General features: G+C 32.5%; 3 protein-coding genes across 4 annotated transcripts; 1 reads left to right on the top strand and 2 right to left on the bottom strand.

Annotated features, from left to right (window-relative positions):
- Positions 1–3,177: 3,177 nt before the first annotated feature.
- On the top strand, positions 3,178–10,989 carry REV (Homeobox-leucine zipper family protein / lipid-binding START domain-containing protein). Its single transcript, XM_012209426.4, has 18 exons — positions 3,178–4,268; positions 4,826–4,985; positions 5,446–5,528; positions 5,621–5,711; positions 5,817–5,912; positions 5,994–6,107; positions 6,197–6,280; positions 6,433–6,588; positions 6,664–6,738; positions 7,293–7,399; positions 7,504–7,687; positions 8,167–8,355; positions 8,462–8,542; positions 8,937–9,071; positions 9,370–9,704; positions 9,867–9,972; positions 10,101–10,250; positions 10,533–10,989. The coding sequence occupies exons 1-18, from the start codon at positions 4,039–4,041 to the stop codon at positions 10,680–10,682; spliced, it is 2,526 nt and encodes an 841-aa protein (XP_012064816.1). The 5' UTR covers positions 3,178–4,038; the 3' UTR covers positions 10,683–10,989.
- A 2,954-nt stretch (positions 10,990–13,943) lies between these two features.
- Positions 13,944–14,644, bottom strand: LOC149498844 (uncharacterized). Its single transcript, XM_089715345.1, has 3 exons — positions 14,576–14,644; positions 14,320–14,370; positions 13,944–14,216 (listed from the first exon to the last, which is right to left on the bottom strand). Exons 1-3 carry the CDS (start codon positions 14,642–14,644, stop codon positions 14,067–14,069), a joined length of 270 nt encoding a protein of 89 aa, XP_089571471.1. The 3' UTR covers positions 13,944–14,066.
- Positions 14,645–16,119: 1,475 nt separating this feature from the next.
- On the bottom strand, positions 16,120–19,504 carry LOC105628086 (CASP-like protein 5A2). Of its 2 annotated transcripts, XM_012209425.4 has the most exons (4): positions 19,087–19,504; positions 18,675–19,004; positions 17,639–17,771; positions 16,120–16,630 (listed from the first exon to the last, which is right to left on the bottom strand). In XM_012209425.4, the coding sequence occupies exons 2-4, from the start codon at positions 18,893–18,895 to the stop codon at positions 16,439–16,441; spliced, it is 546 nt and encodes a 181-aa protein (XP_012064815.1). In that variant the 5' UTR covers positions 18,896–19,004; positions 19,087–19,504; the 3' UTR covers positions 16,120–16,438. The 2 variants fall into 2 exon arrangements, with proteins under 2 accessions (XP_012064815.1, XP_037493246.1); XM_037637318.2 differs by lacking the exon at positions 19,087–19,504 and having other exon boundaries at positions 18,675–19,080.
- Positions 19,505–20,081: the final 577 nt, after the last annotated feature.

The raw sequence follows: 20,081 nt of genomic DNA on the forward strand, positions 1-20,081 counted from the left end.
TTAAATAATACTTCAACTTACATGATTATTATGGTTAAGTACCAAAAGATATTCTACTTGTTAATTAATAATTAATACTGCTAGCTATAACCAACAAAATACATCTTTGTGAGTGTATTTATATATATATATATATTTATAAAAGGAGATAAATTTACATCAGCGTATATTAGTATAGTATAGCATAGCATAGCATGTGCAATACATATATATAACCGACCAGCCGCACCAGAAAGGAAAGAAAATGAAGCACAATAGTATTTATTGTTTTTTTTTTTTTAAATAATATTGTTTGGTCTGGAATTAAGAAACCGTCCTGTAACATATTATATTATTCTTTGCAACTGTGTTATGTTCTAAAATTCTCCTTGTTATGCCCGAAGAATCTCGAAACTGCCATTGTAAAAAGCATTTATTATTTTTTTTAATTTTATTTTATTTGATTGAAGAATATTCTCATCTTTCGGCCTTATCACAGTTTATTTACATTAATATCTTTAAAATTTGTCTGATATATATGGAGTTAGGTGCTCAGAAAATTTATCATAATACTTATTAATATTAATATTATTAATATTATTTGCAGAGTATTTACTGATTTTAAACAAGCATTTGTGGTTTGGAGATATATTATTCTATTGGTAATAAGAATGCAAAAATTATTCTATTTGAGCAACTTTTGACTAGCAAAGGTATAGAAAATGAATCAAACGTTAATTCAATTTATAAGGGGAATAACCCCAACAAGTGTATGTGATACAATTCTCCAATTTAATGTCAAAAGTCCATGTTAAAGACTTTGAATATTTTCATATTTGGACTGTTTTTTAATTGGTTTATGCACCTTAAAACCATAAAATTTCAAAGCCAACATTTAGACCGTGTTCATCGATAACTTTTTGAGTAGGTTTTAGCGTCTTAACCAATCATGAAATACACATTATTTTTTTTATTATAGACGTTATTTTTTATAGTGTTCAATAATATAGTATTTGAATTGATTTTTAGAGGTTAATGTAGCGTTTTATAAAAAATTAACTTATGTGACATTTAACTTTTAGAATCTTATAAAAGTTTATTCAAATAACTAACAGTTAAATGCTATTAAAACATCTAATAACTATCAAAACAATTAATTTTATCGGACATATCCTTAATTGTTTAGTGCATCCATTGACTTGCAAATAGTTTTTGAAGCTACTCACCCGGGCTTAGGAAGGAACATTCACACCCTCAAATCTTAATAATAATAATTAGTTTGGGATGACTAACTATTATTATTATTATTATTATTATTATTATTTGGTTGTTAAAATATAGTTCAAGGCATTTAACCTTCAATTTCATTAATTTTCAATGACTAATCATTAAATTTAAATTGATAAGCAAATGGTCAAATAGCGAAGGATAGGTTTAATTACTTTTCCGGTAATGAACTGTCCTTTAATGGATTTGTGATTATAATTATTATTTATTATATAGTAAATACACCCTTCGTAACATCCCTGACAAAAAAAAAAAAAAAAACTAATAAAATAATTTAGCAAATCTTCTTCATTGAAAAAGAAAGGGAGTTGGAAGTACCTCCCTAGCCACTTCAGTCAAAATATTAAATATATTGTTGTTATAATAATTAAATATTTATTTAAAATGTTCAAAAATATGTATATTATAATGAAAAAAAAAACATATTCTTAAACTAGTAATTTAATTATTGAATACCTATTTCATAATAAGGAAAATAAATTTCCAAAATGATTGAGGTAATAAAGAAAAAAAAAATGTTACTTATCCAAAAATAGTTGAGAACTCATAAATAAAATTTTTTCCTAATTATAAAAGGAATCCCAAAAAAATAAAAAGGGAAGAAAAATCTCCTAGAAGTTTCCACATAAGATGAATGTAGTTCTTTTTTGCTTTATGTTGAAGATGCTCAAATAAATATGAACCTTTCCCTCTTTTTCCCCTCTCCTCTTCATAATCTAATTAACCAATAATAATCTCTCATTCTCCAATCTATGTATACAAATATAATTTTTGTTTCCATAGAAACCCAAAAGCCAAAAGCCAAAAGCCATTGAAAATTTGTCACATATTGCCAATTAGGCATTTGGCTCTCCACAAAAATACAAAACTGCTGTCAAACTTTGCAAACTCAGTTTCCAAATAATAACAAAAAGAAAAGATAATTATTCTTCACTTCTATCTACAATTCAAAATCCAAAACTTCTAATTCTATTATTATACACTTATCATAAGCTAAAGATTTGGACATCCAAAACCTTTTAATTCCAAACATACAAGTATAGGTAACTGTAGTATCAACACGGTACTATCACAATCCAATTATAAACTCTCATATAATAAAAAAGGTTGTCCATAACTATATTTTTTTATAGCGTTTAAATTAATTTTTAGAGATTAAGATAATAAAGTTAATTCATGTAGCATTTAACTTTTAATGTTGTATGAAAAACTATTCAAATAACTAATAACTAAACACAATTAAAATAATTATTTTTATCGAATAAATCCAAAATAAAATTAATTTATTTAATGAATAAATTACACTGTATTTGAAATGTTAACTTATTTAACCATAAATACATTCAAAGTAAAAATACTAATTAAATTTTAATTATAAATTGTTTGGGATCAGCTAATATGAATTTTTTGTTTTTATTCTAATTTATTCATAGCTAAATTTGCATGACTGCCAAGAAATTATTGATATTTTAGGACAGTTCTTTTTCACGTGATTTTTAAAAATATTATGCTTATTAATGATAAGTAATTATTTTTAATCTATTTCTGCGTGGTATGTATATAGTATTTAAAAAATAAAAAAATTAAAATTGATGCAAATGTTATTAATTTCTTTTTTTTAACCTAAGCAAGTAGTACTTTTTTTTTTTCGGTTCGAAACTAACCAAGTAAGTACCAGTTGAAAATTTAATTATTTTTATTTGAAGAGAATCTAATCTAGGATCGGAAGATATGAAAAAGAAAGTAAAAGCTAGTCTCTGGGCCTAAGATGTCATTTCAGAGAAAGTATAGGGACAAGTATGTAAATGCGCCGAAATTATTAAGAAAACTGGTAAGTTTGTCGGTTTGCGTGCAGATGAAACTGCTCTCTCTCTCTCTCTCTCTCTCTTCTTTTTTTTTTTTTTCCCTCACACTGCTTCAATCTCAGACAGATCACTCACTGTCACCTCTCTCTCTCTCTCTCTTTAATATTTCTATTGAAACCTTTCTCCATTTTCTCTCTATAGACTGTTTCGAGAAGTCATGGTAATTAGGGTTGCTCTCTCTCTCCCCATTTCTCCTCTTCTTGACTATCCTCAAGCTTCTTCTTTCTAATGCCACACCCAATTGGGCTCTCTTGTTGCCGAGAGAGCTAGCTTTAGCTTGTTCTGGTTTCTGTTCTCTTTAGATTTGAGATCAACGCAAAACAGAAGCAAAAAAGAAGCTGTTTTTTTGTTTTTTAGAGAGAGAGAGGGGGAAATTTGAAGAGGAAAAATTTGGTTCGAGTTTGGATTTTTTAAAATTTTGAAGCTTGTTTGGTTTGAATTTTTTTTTCTTCTTTTGGGTTAAAAAGGAATGATGGGTTTTTGAGAGATTGGTGAACAAAATAAGGGGAGAGAAGAAAGGTTTAATTTTGTAACAAGAATACATACAGATTTTCTGTGTCTGTATATATCTTAGCCTTTGGCCTTAACTCTGCAAAACCCAACTTCATTTGGCTTTTACCTTACTCTCCAATTCTTACCCTTTTCTTTTTAAAGTCTCAAGATTCTTTGTTAAGCTAAAAAATCTCTCTTTCTCTCTATCAAATACAAACAAAGACAGAAACACACATCTTTAAAGGAACGGACTTTACTAAGAACGAAAAAGAATCTTAACCCATAAGCCCCATAAAAAAAGAGGAACAAAATCCCAGAACAACTGCCGCTTCTCTCTCCTTTTCTAGCTGTTTGTTTTGTTTGGTTATTTAGTTTGGTGGATTTTGGAGTTTTTATTTTTTTTCCTGTGGTGGAAATGGCGATGGCGGTGGCGCACAGAGAGAGCAGTAGTGGAAGCATAAATAAACACCTTACTGATAGTGGAAAGTATGTCCGGTACACGGCGGAGCAAGTGGAGGCGCTTGAAAGAGTATACTCTGAGTGCCCTAAGCCTAGCTCCTTGCGAAGGCAACAGTTGATCAGAGAGTGCCCCATTTTGGCTAATATCGAGCCCAAGCAGATCAAAGTCTGGTTTCAAAATCGCAGGTGAAGATTAGTGGATATAATTTAAAGTGAAATTTATAGATTGCTTTTGTTTTTCTAGTCACTTCGGTTGCTGAATTATTATATAATCAAATTTTGGAGTGCTTGATTGATGGCTCTTTTTAAGTCCTAGATTATATCTCTTTGATATATCAAATACATTAGAGTTTGGTCATAATTTTTTTTTGGTTCCAAGGAAGAGTTTTTTCTTCTCTTATTTGGGAAATGTTAACTTAAGCTAATATTAGTTTCATTTCACAAGCTTTAGAAATTTAAGTACAAATATCGCTGAATGAGGTTGTGAGCTTGAGCAGAGGCTGATTGTGTCTAGATAGAGTACTAGCTGTATGAAATGCAGCTATGCCTATAATTTCTGATCCCAGATTGCTTACTTTGACTATCAGTTGTGTTTTCTCAATTAGATTTTTTTTTTGGGTGAAGTTATAGTTGGCATGAAAAAAAAAAAAAAAAACAAATTTGATACTAAGCCAAATCTGTTCAGAGATGAATTGGATTTTTCCTGGAAGCTAATAACTAAAAAATAGTGTTTGGCTGTGCAGGTGTCGGGAGAAGCAAAGAAAAGAAGCTTCAAGACTCCAGACTGTGAACAGAAAATTGACAGCAATGAATAAACTGTTAATGGAGGAGAATGATCGCCTTCAGAAACAGGTGTCCCAGCTAGTATGTGAGAATGGGTACATGCGGCAACAATTGCAAACTGTAAGTTGTTTGTATCTTTATAGTGTCCACTTGTCATGCTTGCTGATCTTCTTCATCGAATATTTAGTCACGGACTTAAAAAGTGTGAAATGTGCATTTAATATGACTTAATTTGTCGATTCTGTTATGGATGGAATCGAATATTCGAGTGAGGCCCTAGAAATAATTCTATATAGCTAGTCTTTTAAACATGGATTAACATGTGGCACAAAAGTCTCAAGCTTTACATTCCATTTGTTTCATTAGTTTATGTTATATTTTTATGTAGGCTAAAGTGCACTCCTGTTTTATATCCTGATTTACTTTCATAGGCTTTCTATATTTGCTCAAGTTATTGTTTTGGCATTTCAATCCCCTCCAACAGTATGCTAATTAAGTTCCAGGGATTTAGTTTTTTTAACTCCTCTGCACTTTTTCTTTAATATATATGGACATTATTCCTAAATTGATTCTTCTGCAGGCCCCAGCAGCAACTGATGCAAGTTGTGACTCTGTTGTTACCACTCCTCAGAATACAATGAGAGATGCCAATAACCCTGCTGGGTAATCTTGTTGACCTCTACATGTGACATCTGTGTGTGTCTCTCTGCTTGCTAGTAACTAAGATCAATTTTATTTCTTGTCTTCTTTGGCAGACTCCTCTCCATTGCAGAGGAGACGTTGGCAGAGTTCCTTTCAAAGGCTACAGGAACTGCTGTCGATTGGGTCCAGATGCCTGGGATGAAGGTTTTTCACTTTCTTCTGTGTTTCATTTTGCTTTCTGTCAATCAATTTTCTTTTACATGCCCTTCATGATAATGAGGCTTGTCTGAAAGAATCATTCTTTGACAGCCTGGTCCGGATTCGGTTGGGATCTTTGCCATTTCGCAAAGTTGCAGTGGAGTGGCAGCTCGAGCTTGCGGTCTTGTAAGCTTAGAACCTACAAAGGCACGTATATGGATGTCATGAATATTTCAAGATGTTTCTGCTGTTTGTGCTGGATATTTGTCTTATCATTTGTTAGTACAGATTGCAGAGATCCTTAAAGATCGCCCATCTTGGTTCCGGGATTGTAGGAGCCTTGAAGTTTTCACCATGTTTCCTGCGGGGAATGGTGGAACTATTGAACTAGTATACAGTCAGGTAAACACCCATGGTTAGAGATCTTGACTTCTGCTGATGTTTATGCATATTTACTTCCTTTTAAAGCAACTATCCAAAAATTGCTTCAGATATATGCTCCAACTACTCTGGCTCCTGCACGGGATTTCTGGACTCTGAGATATACTACAAGCTTAGACAATGGCAGTCTTGTGGTATGCATGTCTTTTACACACTGTGATTTACTCTTAAATGCATAATTGACTTTTGACATGTATATCGAATAGATAACTCTAACTTTAAATTTTGGAGATCAACGGCTTCTATTATTTATATATCTAATTATCTAGATTGTCTATATTTTAAGGTCTGTGAGAGATCTCTTTCTGGTTCCGGTGCTGGTCCAAATGCAGCAGCTGCTTCTCAGTTTGTGAGGGCTGAAATACTTCCCAGTGGCTATTTGATAAGGCCATGTGAGGGTGGAGGGTCAATTATCCATATAGTGGATCACCTGAATCTTGAGGTATAATTTTTGAAAATGGTGTGCTAAATTAATGTCTAAACAAAAGTTGATTTTCTTACTTCACATTACTTTCAGGCTTGGAGCGTTCCTGAGGTGTTGAGGCCTCTTTATGAATCATCAAAAGTAGTGGCACAGAAAATCACAATTGCGGTGAGTTGATTTAGCTTGCTGGACATCATATTGGCTTAATTTTTGAGGTTTGGTTCCTTAAGAAAGAGAGCATGCGTGATTTGTGGTATTCCACCTTCTTCAAACAAATTCCATGTGAATCTTATGGTTTTAAGTCTACATAGCAAACCCAATGAGTATCTAACCCTTCCTAATCAATTTTTTTTTCTGTTTTTTAGTATTCATGGTTAAAGGATAGGTATTGAGCAATTATAGGCATGCTAAGTTGCCAGGATGAAAATTATGACTTGTATTGAGATTAGGCATATACTCCTTTTTGTATACACTTTTTTTTGTCCTCTGTTTTTATTTTGAGAAAAGTAGAAATTTCCACCCAGGCATACGTTTTTTTTTTATTAATCTATTGGTATGCCATAATATGGAGTCAAGTTTTAGCTTTCATTGTCTTTTCTCCTTCCCTCCTTCCACCCCTTTACATGCATTTTTGGCTAAGGCATGTGACAAGTTTCAATACAGCCTGTTCTCCCCAGTTTCCCTATTCCTGTGAGGGTACTAATTAATTTGTTTCTTTGAAGGCATTACGTTATATAAGGCAAATAGCTCAGGAGACCAGTGGTGAGGTGGTGTATGGCTTAGGCAGGCAACCAGCTGTTTTGAGAACTTTTAGCCAAAGGTTAAGCAGGTATATCATGTTTTTGTTTGTCAATTTCTTCTCAATTCAGGAGCCTTTATTTTGTGAATACAAAACTGATGTTGAGTGCTCTCGTTCTGTTGCATTTTCTATAGAGGCTTTAATGATGCTATCAATGGTTTTAATGATGATGGCTGGTCACTGATGAGTTGTGATGGCGCTGAAGATGTAATAATTGCTGTTAATTCAACCAAGAACTTGGGCATTAGTACTAATCCTGCTAATTCTCTTTCATTCCTTGGAGGGATTCTCTGTGCAAAAGCTTCCATGTTACTTCAAGTAAGTTATGAAACTACTGTTGCGAATTTCATTGTGGCCTGATTATCGCGACTGCATTTCTAGGAAGTCTAAATAAGAAAATAGGCTAATGTTTTTCCTCTCTTTTCTTTGTCCTGCAAATTTTCTCTGGCACATGGTATTTATCTTACTCATATCAAAACTATGATTTGTATTCAGAAGAAAAATTCGGAATGAAATTGGTGTCTCTCTTTTTTATTTTTTTTCTGTCAGTTTATTTTTCATTTACTTTCCTGCTACTCTTAACAATTTTATATCATGTTTCAGTCTCAAATATCTATAAAGTCAAACCTTTATTTCTCCGTTGCTTTTGTGCAAAATATACCGGGAACTTGGATAAACAGTTCTAATGAAAACTTGGAACTCGAAGTAATCAAGCATGCTTAAACGAAAGGATATTACTGTAGTATATCCTTGGGTTCAGAACTGATTAAATTTCTGTATGCCCTCGTTCATGCTAGAATGTTCCTCCTGCTGTTCTCGTTCGCTTCCTAAGAGAGCACCGTTCCGAATGGGCTGATTTTAATGTTGATGCCTATTCTGCTGCATCATTGAAAGCTGGTTCATATGCATTTCCTGGAATGAGGCCCACAAGGTTCACTGGGAGCCAAATCATTATGCCACTTGGCCACACAATTGAACATGAAGAAGTATGTAGTTCTTGTTACATTATATTTTTTAGTGTAATGTGATAAGTGTAAATGTCGTGTCATTACAATTTTCATACATTCACGTCTTGTGCTTAAACTGTTTTAGTTACTTGAAGTAATTCGACTGGAAGGCCATTCTCTTGCACAAGAAGATGCTTTTGTTTCAAGGGACATTCATCTTTTACAGGTATTATTATTAGTAGTATGTCATAGGCATTGTTTTTCTGTGATTGTAGCCATTAGCCAGTTTTATTTCCCTGGTTTACTTGACTTTGTATGTCAATTGGGGTCAAATGCTTCTCAATTCCCATCTCACATGTTTTTTAACAGGTTCAATGTTAGACTTGTTTATTTTTTGTTGAGGAAGTTAGGTCAAAGGATCTAGGTTCATTTTTTTACCCTTGGACTATTATGAAGGGTTTGTTGAATATGTTTCCTCCATAGTTTACCAGAACTGATTTATGGGGAATTCTTGAGGTACTATTTGTTGCGCTGGCTTGGTCAGCCTCAGAGGCCTAGTGATTTTGCTGTAACCATTTGCATGTGCCTTAACTGCTTTCCATTTTCATTCTTTTGGACAGATATGCAGTGGTATTGATGAGAATGCTGTTGGTGCCTGTTCAGAACTTGTTTTTGCTCCAATTGATGAAATGTTTCCTGATGATGCTCCACTATTACCTTCTGGTTTCCGCATCATTCCTTTAGATTCAAAAACAGTTAAGTCAGATTGATGAATCTTTCTTTTTTCCTTCTTACGTTGCATATGCTTGTTCCATGGTTGTTCCTTGTTAAGTTGATGTAATTGTTGAAATAAACAAGAGGTTAGGCTTTAGTTTTCAGTCCAAAATTCCACTTTCAATTTTAAGCAACCATATAAAATTCTTTATATTGATGGAGCTCATAAGCTGTACCACTTGGAAAGAAGAAGTGTCCTGAGTTAGGGTTATACAGTATGTTTGTATCTATGTTTAACTTTTTTTTTTCTCTAGTCTACTTACTGGTGTCATTCTACAGAAGGATACACAGGATGCATTAAATACTTCTCGCACCTTGGATCTTACATCTAGCCTTGAAGTGGGACCTGCAACAAATCATGTTTCAGGAGATGCTTCATCATCTCATATTACGCGATCAGTGTTGACTATTGCCTTCCAGTTCCCCTTTGAGAGCAATTTACAGGATAATGTTGCCACCATGGCTCGTCAATATGTCCGTAGTGTGATTTCTTCTGTTCAGAGGGTTGCCATGGCCATATCTCCTTCAGGATTGAGCCCAGCTATAGGACCTAAGTTGTCCCCTGGTTCCCCTGAAGCTCTTACATTAGCTCACTGGATCTGCCAAAGTTACAGGTAAGTTCTGCTTGAATCTTTTTTATCATGTATGTAGTAGAAATTATAATATTTTTCAGTGACAACTGAGATTTTCTTTTTTGTATATTTTCCTGTCTTGCTGAACTATCAAGCTGGACATCTTCCATAATTTATAAGGGTTTGACAGAATTTTGTCTTCAGTTTCTATTTAGGGGCAGACTTGCTGAGGTCAGATTCTCTTGGGGGAGATTCAGTGTTGAAACATCTATGGCAACATCAAGATGCCATTTTATGTTGTTCTTTGAAGGTACATTTACGTTCATTAAAAAACATATGTGCTACAATCATTATCATGACTTTTTGAGTAAATTACTTCATAATCTTATCTAGAACATTTTTATTAATCCTTATTTTGTTTTCCTGATGTTGTTGTAGTCGTTGCCGGTTTTCATCTTTGCAAATCAAGCTGGGCTAGACATGCTCGAGACAACTCTAGTGGCTCTACAAGACATCACATTGGATAAGATATTTGATGAATCTGGACGCAAGGCACTATGTGCAGATTTTGCAAAGTTAATGCAACAGGTAATTTTAATGTGGAAATGTTATATGCTACTGCAGTCTGGCTGATTGTATATTGTGCCTTTTGTATTAAGAAATAATTAAAATTTGACATTCAACCTTTGATGAGCCATGAACATTTATTACGGAATTAAAGTTTGTGTCTGAAACGGGTGGTTGCTAAAAGCCTACTGATTGTTTAAGCCTGAACCATAAGTTAGTCCCTCTCAGAAATCCTAGGGAAAGTACTTGAATTATGCTGTTATTTGGATGTCCTAATTCATTAAATTTTATGGTTAATTTCAGGGATTTGCTTACTTACCGGGTGGAATCTGCATGTCTACAATGGGGCGTCACGTCTCATATGAGCAAGCCGTTGCTTGGAAGGTCTTAGCTGCAGATGAGAACACAGTTCATTGTCTTGCATTCTCCTTTGTAAACTGGTCTTTTGTGTGATGATATTTCATTCACTTAATGCCATCCTCTACTTCTCCACCTCCCAGAGTTGAATATGCAAAAAGAAATGGTTGGAGAATCTTGAAAATCAGGGTAAAAAAAAAAAAGGAAAAGTTTTGTAATATTTAAACCCAAGCTCCAGGTTTGCATTATATTAATTTAATTAATTTTTATTTAGTGCACTCAGATTTTGCCTTATCCATGTACATATATGGTGTGAAAGTTTCTTTGCCTTTTTCAGGTTATTGTTGAAACTTTAAACAGAAACTAGCAAAAGGATTCTGCATTCTTTTTTCTTTTTTTCGCATTCTTTTTTAGCATTCAATCCTTGTTTTAGGAGTTGTAGACAAACAAGGGGTCACGAGCTCTATGTTTAGCCTTTTTCTGCTCTGCTGCAAATATTTTCCAGGATTTCATCGAAATGTGTGGATATTTATTTGACCTCCAATGCTATTTACTACCCTTTAAATTGCATTTGCTAGTACTTGCATGGATTTTTCCTTGCCACCAAGATTTGTATTTATGAGGTCTTTAATTGTTGCACTGTTGCTGTTTTAAGTATTTTGTACCTACAATGCAAGCTTTTGTTTTTGCATTTCAAGAATTCTTGCAAATTTCTTTCCTTCCATACATTTGAGTATATAATAGGTCTTTGTCGTGTGTTTTTAATTACTGACATTAAATATATAAATTATTGAATAGATAAAAAATCTGCTCGTGAGAAAGTGAAGAGTTGGGAATTTTCTGATTATTTTTATTGGAGAATAGCATAAATTCACCATTTACTCTACCTTGTAAAGTACTTTACAGATTTTTTCCATTGGATAGTTCAATTTGTTAAGTTACGGATAATTATAAAAAATACTATACCAAAAATTATGGCAACTATTCATCAAATTAATATTTTGTATATACAAGTCAAAAAAATTTATTATTATTAATGTGAAAATGTGTGTAATATTATTAAAATTCATAATTTTAAAGGCATAAATAAGTTCCCGTGGAATGAAATTATTTCCTTCTCCTTGGTCTATTTCCTTCTACTTTTCTTCTCAAATTCAAAGTTGGAATTGTTTTGCTTCCCCTTTCTTTTCTTATTTTACTTTTTTTTTATTAAATGCGAAATTAATTTTGCCTGTCATAGAGGAGATTTCTTTTTCTTAGGATTATTCTTTTTCTTATTTACCATTAATGTCTTTTATTTTTATATTTTATAAAGCTCTATGATATGTCAATATATGTAAGAGAATTTTATCGTTTGAACATATGTTCTTCAAATGTAATTTCTATTGAGTTTTTTATGAATCTGTCAAAGTGTTTAACACCTGTACAAAGTTAAAATTATTTTGGCCAATACAATATTTGTATTTCATATGAATGTTTGTTTAATTAATTAATAATTTTTTTTCCTTCTGTCATGAAGGAGTTACAAAACAATTAATATTTTGAGTTAAATCTTTTTATTTTTATTTTTTGAAGGAGATATTACTGCCATTCCATTAACGATAACTGCAAAACAAAATCAGGGGGATGGATTAACCATTCACCCAAGCTGCCAAAGAACGGATTGCTCTAGCTAATTTTTTTATTTTGTATTTTAATATGTATAGTCTAATGAAAACTCCATATGTAACCTTCAATAAATTCAAAATTTACATTTATTTTCATAATGTAAAAAAATATTTTATTTTTGGTGCTTGTATATATAATTAAAATAAAATGAAGGCAAATACATTTTAGTTCTTAAAATTTAATAAGAAAAATATTGTGGCATCTTAAACTTTAAAATCGACTTTATGATATTTTAAAGTTCACTTTTGGTAATAATCTCACAACTTGTCATACTAGCAATAATAATTTTTAGAGATTTTTACTTTTATGTATAAGATATAGATTTGATATGTGTTTAATATAACTTTTTAAGTAATAATTTTTATATTTTTTTTAACTATTCAATAAGTGTATAATGGATTTACAAGTTAGAGTATTAATGCGTCAAGTAAAGTATTTAATATATGCAATTTCATACTAATTCTGTTCCATAATACTTGTCACATTTGAAAAAATAGTTTGTTCCAAAATACTTGTCACATTTGTGGTTTTAAAAAATAATAAATCTCATTTTTTTCCATATTTACCTTTTGTTATGACCAATAATTATGACTTCAATTTAATGATTCTTTTTAAAGAATTAGTATTAAATTAAGAGTAATATAGTGAATTTACTCAATAATTTATTCTAACTTATACAAATTTAATAATTTTCTTAAGAGACGTGAAATTCTAAATATGATAAGTGTTATGGAATAGAGGTAATAAATTAAAGTATTTAATAGGTCAAAATAAAAGTTGAGGTGACATAAGGTTTTTAGTGAAAAGTACGAAGGTGAATTTATATATTAAGCATAAAATAAATGTAGTATGTAAATGAATTTGGGATGTACGGCTATGTGTATATCATTTTAATTTAAGTTCGCTAGTTGAAGTGCCGAGGCTTAGGTGTTGGGAAAATCGCTATTTTTCCGCCTTTCGGATTGGTTTCAAAATAAAATAATGACTGAGAAATTAAAGAGAATAAATAACACGATAATCAAGAAAAATATTCACTATGCGGCAAATTGTTACAACCACAATTACAAAATATTTTTCTACCTGACACCCTCAAAACACCCAAATATTTTATACTCCAAGGGACTCCAAAAGAATTGCTTTAAATCCCTAATATAAAACACATTCAAGTGTTTTTGGTGTGTTTAGAAACTTAAACCCTGGCTTCCTTTTATAGCCAATCCACCACTCTCACATGCTCTTCTCTCCGATATGGGATTGAGCAAAACTAAATCCCACATCGGGGAGAAGAGCATGTGAGGGTGGTAGATTGGTTATAAAAGGAAGTCAATGTTTAGGTTTCTAAACACACCAAAAACACTTGAATGTGTTTATATTAGGGATTTAAAACAAGTTTTTTGAAATCCCTTGGAGTATAAAATAAACCTAAACTTTGGCTTCCTTTTATAGCCAATCCACCGCCTTCACATGCTTTTCTCCCCGATGTGGGATTGAGCAAAATTTAATTTTTTTTTTTTTTTTTCAACAAAGGAGGCTAACATTAGGCCTATGCAAATGGTTTTATTACTCCTTTCAATGATATTTTAAAAGTGTTTAGTCACTTTCAAATCATTACATTATTTCTACATTTTATGCAGACAGGGAACGTTTTTTTTTTTTTTCTCTCTCTCTCTCTTTTGAGGGAAACGTGTGTTTAATATGGTTAATTTTAAGTTTCAAACTCTTAATCCTTTTAACGACATCCAACAGGGAAGAAATTACAAAATATGCATATTTTGTTATTGTCTTTATATATAGATACATAGATAATATGCATCAACGATCAGAAGATGGTTTGTCATCAGGATGAATGGTATTTGTATTAAGATCATGAAGATATTTTGTTATTGTCTTCACAATCACTTGATCAAAGCTTTCGCGCTCAAGTACAGACCCATTCCCACCATTGTTGTTACCTCTGCACTTCTGCAACCAAATCAAATAGATTAATCTCATTCATTGCAAGTTTTAAGTATTACAACTAATTAAATTGTTCTATTATAAGATAATTATTCAATGAAGTGAATACAGTTTTCCTCCTAGGGTCCATTGATTCTGTAAGCTCATCAAGCAGTATCACCTGTTATAAGATCCAACTTAGTTAGCTCCATTGTAAAAGTAAACATGATTTGCCATGAAGGTAATGAAAATAATTCAGTGATTGAATATATAAAATTTGACGGTTAAGTAAAATTATATAGATAAAATCAATGAACTTCGACTTGAAGTCATTGTTAGGAGTATGAAGTTGTACAATATAAATAAAAAGGAAAATATAAATATACCTGTTTGACAATCTCTTCATACTTGTTGAAACAATTATAGAGTCTAGCATCATCATCTTGCCTAGACATTTTTGAAAGTAGTTAAATGTAAGAATGATAGGGTGGATGGAGGTGTATATATAATAAGAAGAGAGCACGTGATCAATGAAGCTGAGACTAGAAATGGACACGACAGGTTGCTTAGGTTTCAATTTATAACCGTTAGTAACGAAACCTATTGGGAGAATATAAAAAAGGAAGAGCAAAGACAAACTAAGCGTTAGCTACTTCCTTTCTTCTTTGTTACTTCTCCTAGTATGACTCTCGTGCCGAGCGAGATGTCCGTACGTTAAGCTAGTCAAACCTTCTTCTTATAGTCCTGAGAGACATAAATATTAAGGGATCACACATTTGCAAAAAGTTTAAGATATATAATATATTTTTTCTAACCAACAGCTGGTTGGATTAGAAAAAGGCATTAACTTGGGTTTCATCCAACCATGCAATAGATCCATTCCAAAAGGGTAAAGACGACATTTCATTTAGCTGATTCATTTATGCAATTGTTAGCTGATTCACGAACAGTTACGTTGCAAGTGTTAAACAATTTTTTTAGATGGTATGTGTTAGATAAATTTTTTAATCAATAGCTTATTACGACAAAAGGCCATTCAATCGCTGTTTTTTTTTTTCTTTGAAAAACAAAAAAAAATAAAATAAAATAAAAATAAAGAACTAAGGGATGTAAGCTACACTAGCTACATCTTGAGCCATCGAAAGACAAAGCACATGAAATCCTAAAGAAAGCAATCACTATATATATGATCAAGCAAGATGTTTCACATAAATATCAAACTTAAAAACAATAAAAAAAATATTTTTACATTCATAAACAATCACTATTAATTTAATTATCTCTAACACCCCTTCCATGTAATATTACTAAGCAAAAATAAATTAAAAATCTGATTAATAAATGGTTAAATTGTAATCTATTTATCTAATCCGTGTTTGTGTATGCACATACCCTTAACCTTCCAACAAGATGCGTAAACGTTACATATAAGCATCTTCTACAGTTAGACTGCATCCCCTCACCTAAACCTTCCTTCAAGAAGTGTTTGAGCATCACATGAGCATTCACAGAATGGAATTGGTTTAGATAGAAACAACCCATCCTTCCATTCTTCAAGAGCTAGTGTAAACTCATGCCATTCAATATGCGAGTTACGGACGTCAGTAAAAGCATCAAAACGACACCGCAAATTGCTTACCATAACCAAATCCAATACACTCAACTTCAACTGCCAAACGCTGATAGTAGTTGTCCAGTTATTATATGTATATACCCAGAACAAAGATAAATGAGCATTCAGCCAAAAAGCATAGCCATCACTAACACGCAACTTCACAAATATCGTTCCAGGCAATATTTTGTGGCTAATTTTCCATGTATTATCATCCATAATACATCTATATGATAATTTTGTTTTAGCCACGCAGGCCAGGTGCCTTCTCAACAAAACTGGAGCCTGGAAGGATAACCGACAAGAGAGAAAAACACATTCTTCAAATGGCATACTGTTTCATTTCAGAAATCCTTCTTTGGACGTCTAAATTTTAAGTGACAAACGAACTGATTTCTTCAGTAATAGACAATGGACTGTGTACTACAAATAAACCTCTGAATATTTACGTTGCAATCCTAATTTACAAAAACATTCACAAATTAAGGAAGAGAACCAAGTTCCGTGTTTGAGGATTGGAGTACACAACAGGCAAAAGAGATCAAACAAGAACATGTATTGGGTTGCTGTCACAAATGGCTGGTGTCATCAATCTTTTTTTTTTTTTTTTTTAATTTTACAGTTGTTTTTCCTTTTCTCATCTTGATGCCAGTGACCAAAAGTTCAGGAGAAAAGATGGTAATGCAGTGAACCAGCTAATGAAAGCCATGGCTGTAGCAGTTTCAAACTGCACACAGTGATTATCAGAACAGCTATCAAGATCATTATCAATAAGGACAGTGATGCCAGCAGAAGCACAAGCCGCAGCAAATGTAAGAGTCGATGTAATCTGCATGGCAATAGGCACGCAATTAAAACACAAGATGTCAAGAAGAAGTACAAACTTCCATTGAGAAAACTAACAAGTTATAAACACACGGCTACCAAATGTATAGAAGTGAAGAAAAGCAAATTGGTGCTTTCATCACCCTCCATGTTCAGTACTAAAGACGTTGGATTTGTTCATATTCTGGGACTCAAGTTAACAACAAGAACAAACATGATAGAGAAAATCTCTGAGCAATATCAAGTCAGCTTTTTAATTTCGCAGTAATAGATGGAATGAACATGGTGTAGACACATCTACAACTGGAACAAGATCAAAATTTTGCTTGATCATATTTTTCTTAACTTTAGACAACTAACGGTCAAAGGCACTGATACATGTAGGGCTATGAATCTCAATACGTGACTTCTTGCTTAGAACGCAGCCCAAAACAACCAGTTATCTAAGAATAATGAGTACCTCAAATCTCAATTGAGCACCAGATGACTATTTCTAGTAAAAGAACTTACATCTGACAAAATTCTAAGCAAAGCCTTCTTCATGACATGGACAAAATTATAGGCAGACATAATCTGGTCCAAGTCAATTTAGACTTGATTCTAGTCTGCATATTAGTGAGATCCTATTTGCTGATTTTTTCTGCTATATATCAGATTCAACTCCCCAATGCAAAACAATAGATAGTGATTTTAGAAAAGGTAAAAAGTTGATGGTTAGAATGCAAGTAATGAAAATAGTATCTTTGGCTCTGAAAGTGGAAATCATAAATGAAAAAGAAATGATTGGATAGCAAAATAATAAAGAAATGCCGCATTTGACTGTAAAAGTCCAATAATAAGTGCTGGGTCCATGAGTGGAATCTAGCATTCAAAGTGCCTACACTACTAACTAGAATAACTGCTAAATACAAGCCAGACCAAAAATACTGATTCCAGCAGCCTATTATACCACTGAAGTAAGCAGAATGCACAAGATAACAGATCCTATTTTTTGTATTCAGTATTGTCTTACCCCATCACCAACAGCGAATAAGCTGACAATTCGATAATTCTGCAAGGAGCGCATCACCAAGAGAGCATAAATGTCGACAATAGCTACGCTAATGCTCCATAAAAACTGCAAACCAGCAGCTGCGACGAGGTAGCTGGATAACATACATCAGATATATTTTGATGTCACGAAAGAGTCAGCAACATGATTTTATAACAAAATACAAAGATATTCAAGCATACAAACATAAAAGCACAGGATGCCATTTTATTGACTAAAATAACTTGCTCATCAGCATGCATGGCATCAAGACAACTAATTAGGCTTTCCGGTTATTTTTTCAGAATAGAGGGAATGATTGAAGCACAAACCACCCATTGCCATCACTAAGTAATGTAAAGCATATCATAAAGACTTTGCTAGAGTTTCATTGTGAACTAGTGTCATTGAGGTGTTTGATTTGCTCTCAAAATGTTATGAAATCAGACTAGGGTAGGAGATCCAATTGTACATAGTATTGGCATGGTTCAAATGCATAATAAACAGAGAATAGACCACGCCAGTACTCATTTATATAGTATCATTCAAAACTCTTGAGTACCAAAGTGAAGCTGGGTGTGGAAGCAGGGCCGGAATATCATCTGAGATATCAAAATGTGAAAAGTCTATCACATAATCCTTGAAGAGAATGAACCTACAAGAGAGCTGATGTCTTGTTCCCCTCTTTTAAACACAAAGAAATCAAAATGCTAAGGAAAACAGAACCTTAAACATCCTATAAAATTAATAATAACCTTAACACCTTATCCACACATGTTAAAAAAGTACTGCCACATACAATCCTTATTTAGAACAGCAAGAGATATTCACTTATTCTCATATCCAGATCATACTGGGATATAGATTGTTTATCAGTATACTTTACCAAATCATTATTATCATTATTCCTAACCAAATCATTTATAGCAAATCTCCAACCCAATTTCTAATGAAATTCTTCCAAATTACTACAGAAACCTGTGAAAGAGTAAAATTCATGAAGAACAGTGATGTTTACCAGAAAGCAGTAACGGAAGGGAAATCACTGGTGGTGGCCATAACAGCAAGAGCCGCAGCAGCGAAGATAAATTGAAAAACTCGCAAAGCGAGACCACCTTTCGTACCAGGCATGCCTTGTACATCCTTCATCCTCACTCTCGGAGCGTTGTTATTATTGTTTCCACCGTCGGTCGACGGAGGATCTTCCACAGGATGAACTGACGCATGGCTCACATTCATCTCTCTCTCTCTCTCCTTCTCTTTTTCTCACTTTAATTCATTTCCTTCTCTCTTTCTTTTTACTATTAACTCCTCCTCGCGAATTAATAATTACATATATGCAATTTCACTGCATTCAGGTAAAATCACAATCTAGAAAAATTTTTGATTCTCGGGAAACAAACAGAACCGAAGATCTGAAAGAATCGTACCTTTTTTACTACTAGTAAGACAAAGATTGAAATTGGCATGTGACGAAAATAGAAAGCTCTAAATTTCTGTGGGCGATTGCGTTGCGGCGGATCTCGATGGATCTACAGAGTCTACAAAACAGGTGTCTTCTGCTTCTTCTTCCTCTTTTACCTGAGAGAGAGATTAAGAAGAAGAGAACAGAAACACAGAAGCAAATGCGAGCAAAGGAAGCGTCAACCTGAGCTTGCAGAAGGGTCAACTGCTTGTTTGGATTTCACAGAGAGTTACTGCTACTCGCTGTTTTATTGGCTGCGTAGTGCGCGTGCAAGCCTTCTGTAAAACTTTTTTTCATTTGGCGAGCACTTTACGTTTTAGGTTAGGACATCGGTTTTTTATTTTATTTTTTCACTTTACTAAGATTTAATTATTGAGGCAAAAGATCATTGAAAATCTCTCTTGCTCTCTTATTAAGTACTCCCTCCAACCCACCACTTCTGTATTATAAGAAAACCTAGGTAAAGCGCGGCGCGGGTTAATTACTTTATTATTATATATTTTTTATTATTTAAATTTTAAAATTTAAATTGTATAATATTATTAAAATATTCATTTTTCCACAAATTTCATTATTGTTGTACATAATATTTTATAGTTTATAATTTATAGTTATAAATTGTATTCCATATATATTAAAAAGATTCGTTTATATATATATATTTTACGTTGTTTATATAATTTAATTAATATATATTATTAATGATGAAATATGAAGTGTTAATTTTTTGTATGTATCCTATTTATTCTTTAAGTTTAAATAGAATTAACTAATTAATTAATTAGTAACTGAATTTTTAAAAATTTTTAATCTAATACTTGAAAATAACTTTTATTTATAAAATTATTTAGTTTTTTTTTTTTGAAGATTATAAAATTATTTAGTTATATATTTAAAGTAGTAATTTACATATAAAAGAACTTGTAATTATGAATTAAATTTTAATTTTATTTGAATATA

Source organism: Jatropha curcas, chromosome 1, assembly GCF_041381405.1.
Source record: "Jatropha curcas cultivar XTBG-Jc1 chromosome 1, XTBG_Jcur_1.0, whole genome shotgun sequence".
Taxonomy (NCBI): Eukaryota; Viridiplantae; Streptophyta; class Magnoliopsida; order Malpighiales; family Euphorbiaceae; genus Jatropha; species Jatropha curcas.

Excerpts from the sequence above, each read along its gene's own strand:
- REV (XM_012209426.4), top strand. The coding sequence starts at position 4,039 with ATGGCGATGGCGGTGGCGCACAGAGAGAGCAGTAGTGGAAGCATAAAT. Across the intron at positions 6,589-6,663 it reads TGGATCACCTGAATCTTGAG|GCTTGGAGCGTTCCTGAGGT; the intron begins GTATAATTTTTG and ends CATTACTTTCAG. Across the intron at positions 9,705-9,866 it reads TGGATCTGCCAAAGTTACAG|TTTCTATTTAGGGGCAGACT; the intron begins GTAAGTTCTGCT and ends TTTTGTCTTCAG.
- LOC149498844 (XM_089715345.1), bottom strand. The coding sequence starts at position 14,644 with ATGTCTAGGCAAGATGATGATGCTAGACTCTATAATTGTTTCAACAAG. Across the intron at positions 14,371-14,575 it reads ATGAAGAGATTGTCAAACAG|GTGATACTGCTTGATGAGCT; the intron begins GTATATTTATAT and ends ATCTTATAACAG. Across the intron at positions 14,217-14,319 it reads TGGACCCTAGGAGGAAAACT|AAGTGCAGAGGTAACAACAA; the intron begins GTATTCACTTCA and ends ATTTGGTTGCAG.
- LOC105628086 (XM_012209425.4), bottom strand. The coding sequence starts at position 18,895 with ATGAATGTGAGCCATGCGTCAGTTCATCCTGTGGAAGATCCTCCGTCG. Across the intron at positions 17,772-18,674 it reads CCTTCCGTTACTGCTTTCTG|CTACCTCGTCGCAGCTGCTG; the intron begins GTAAACATCACT and ends TATGTTATCCAG. Across the intron at positions 16,631-17,638 it reads TATTCGCTGTTGGTGATGGG|ATTACATCGACTCTTACATT; the intron begins GTAAGACAATAC and ends ATTGCCATGCAG.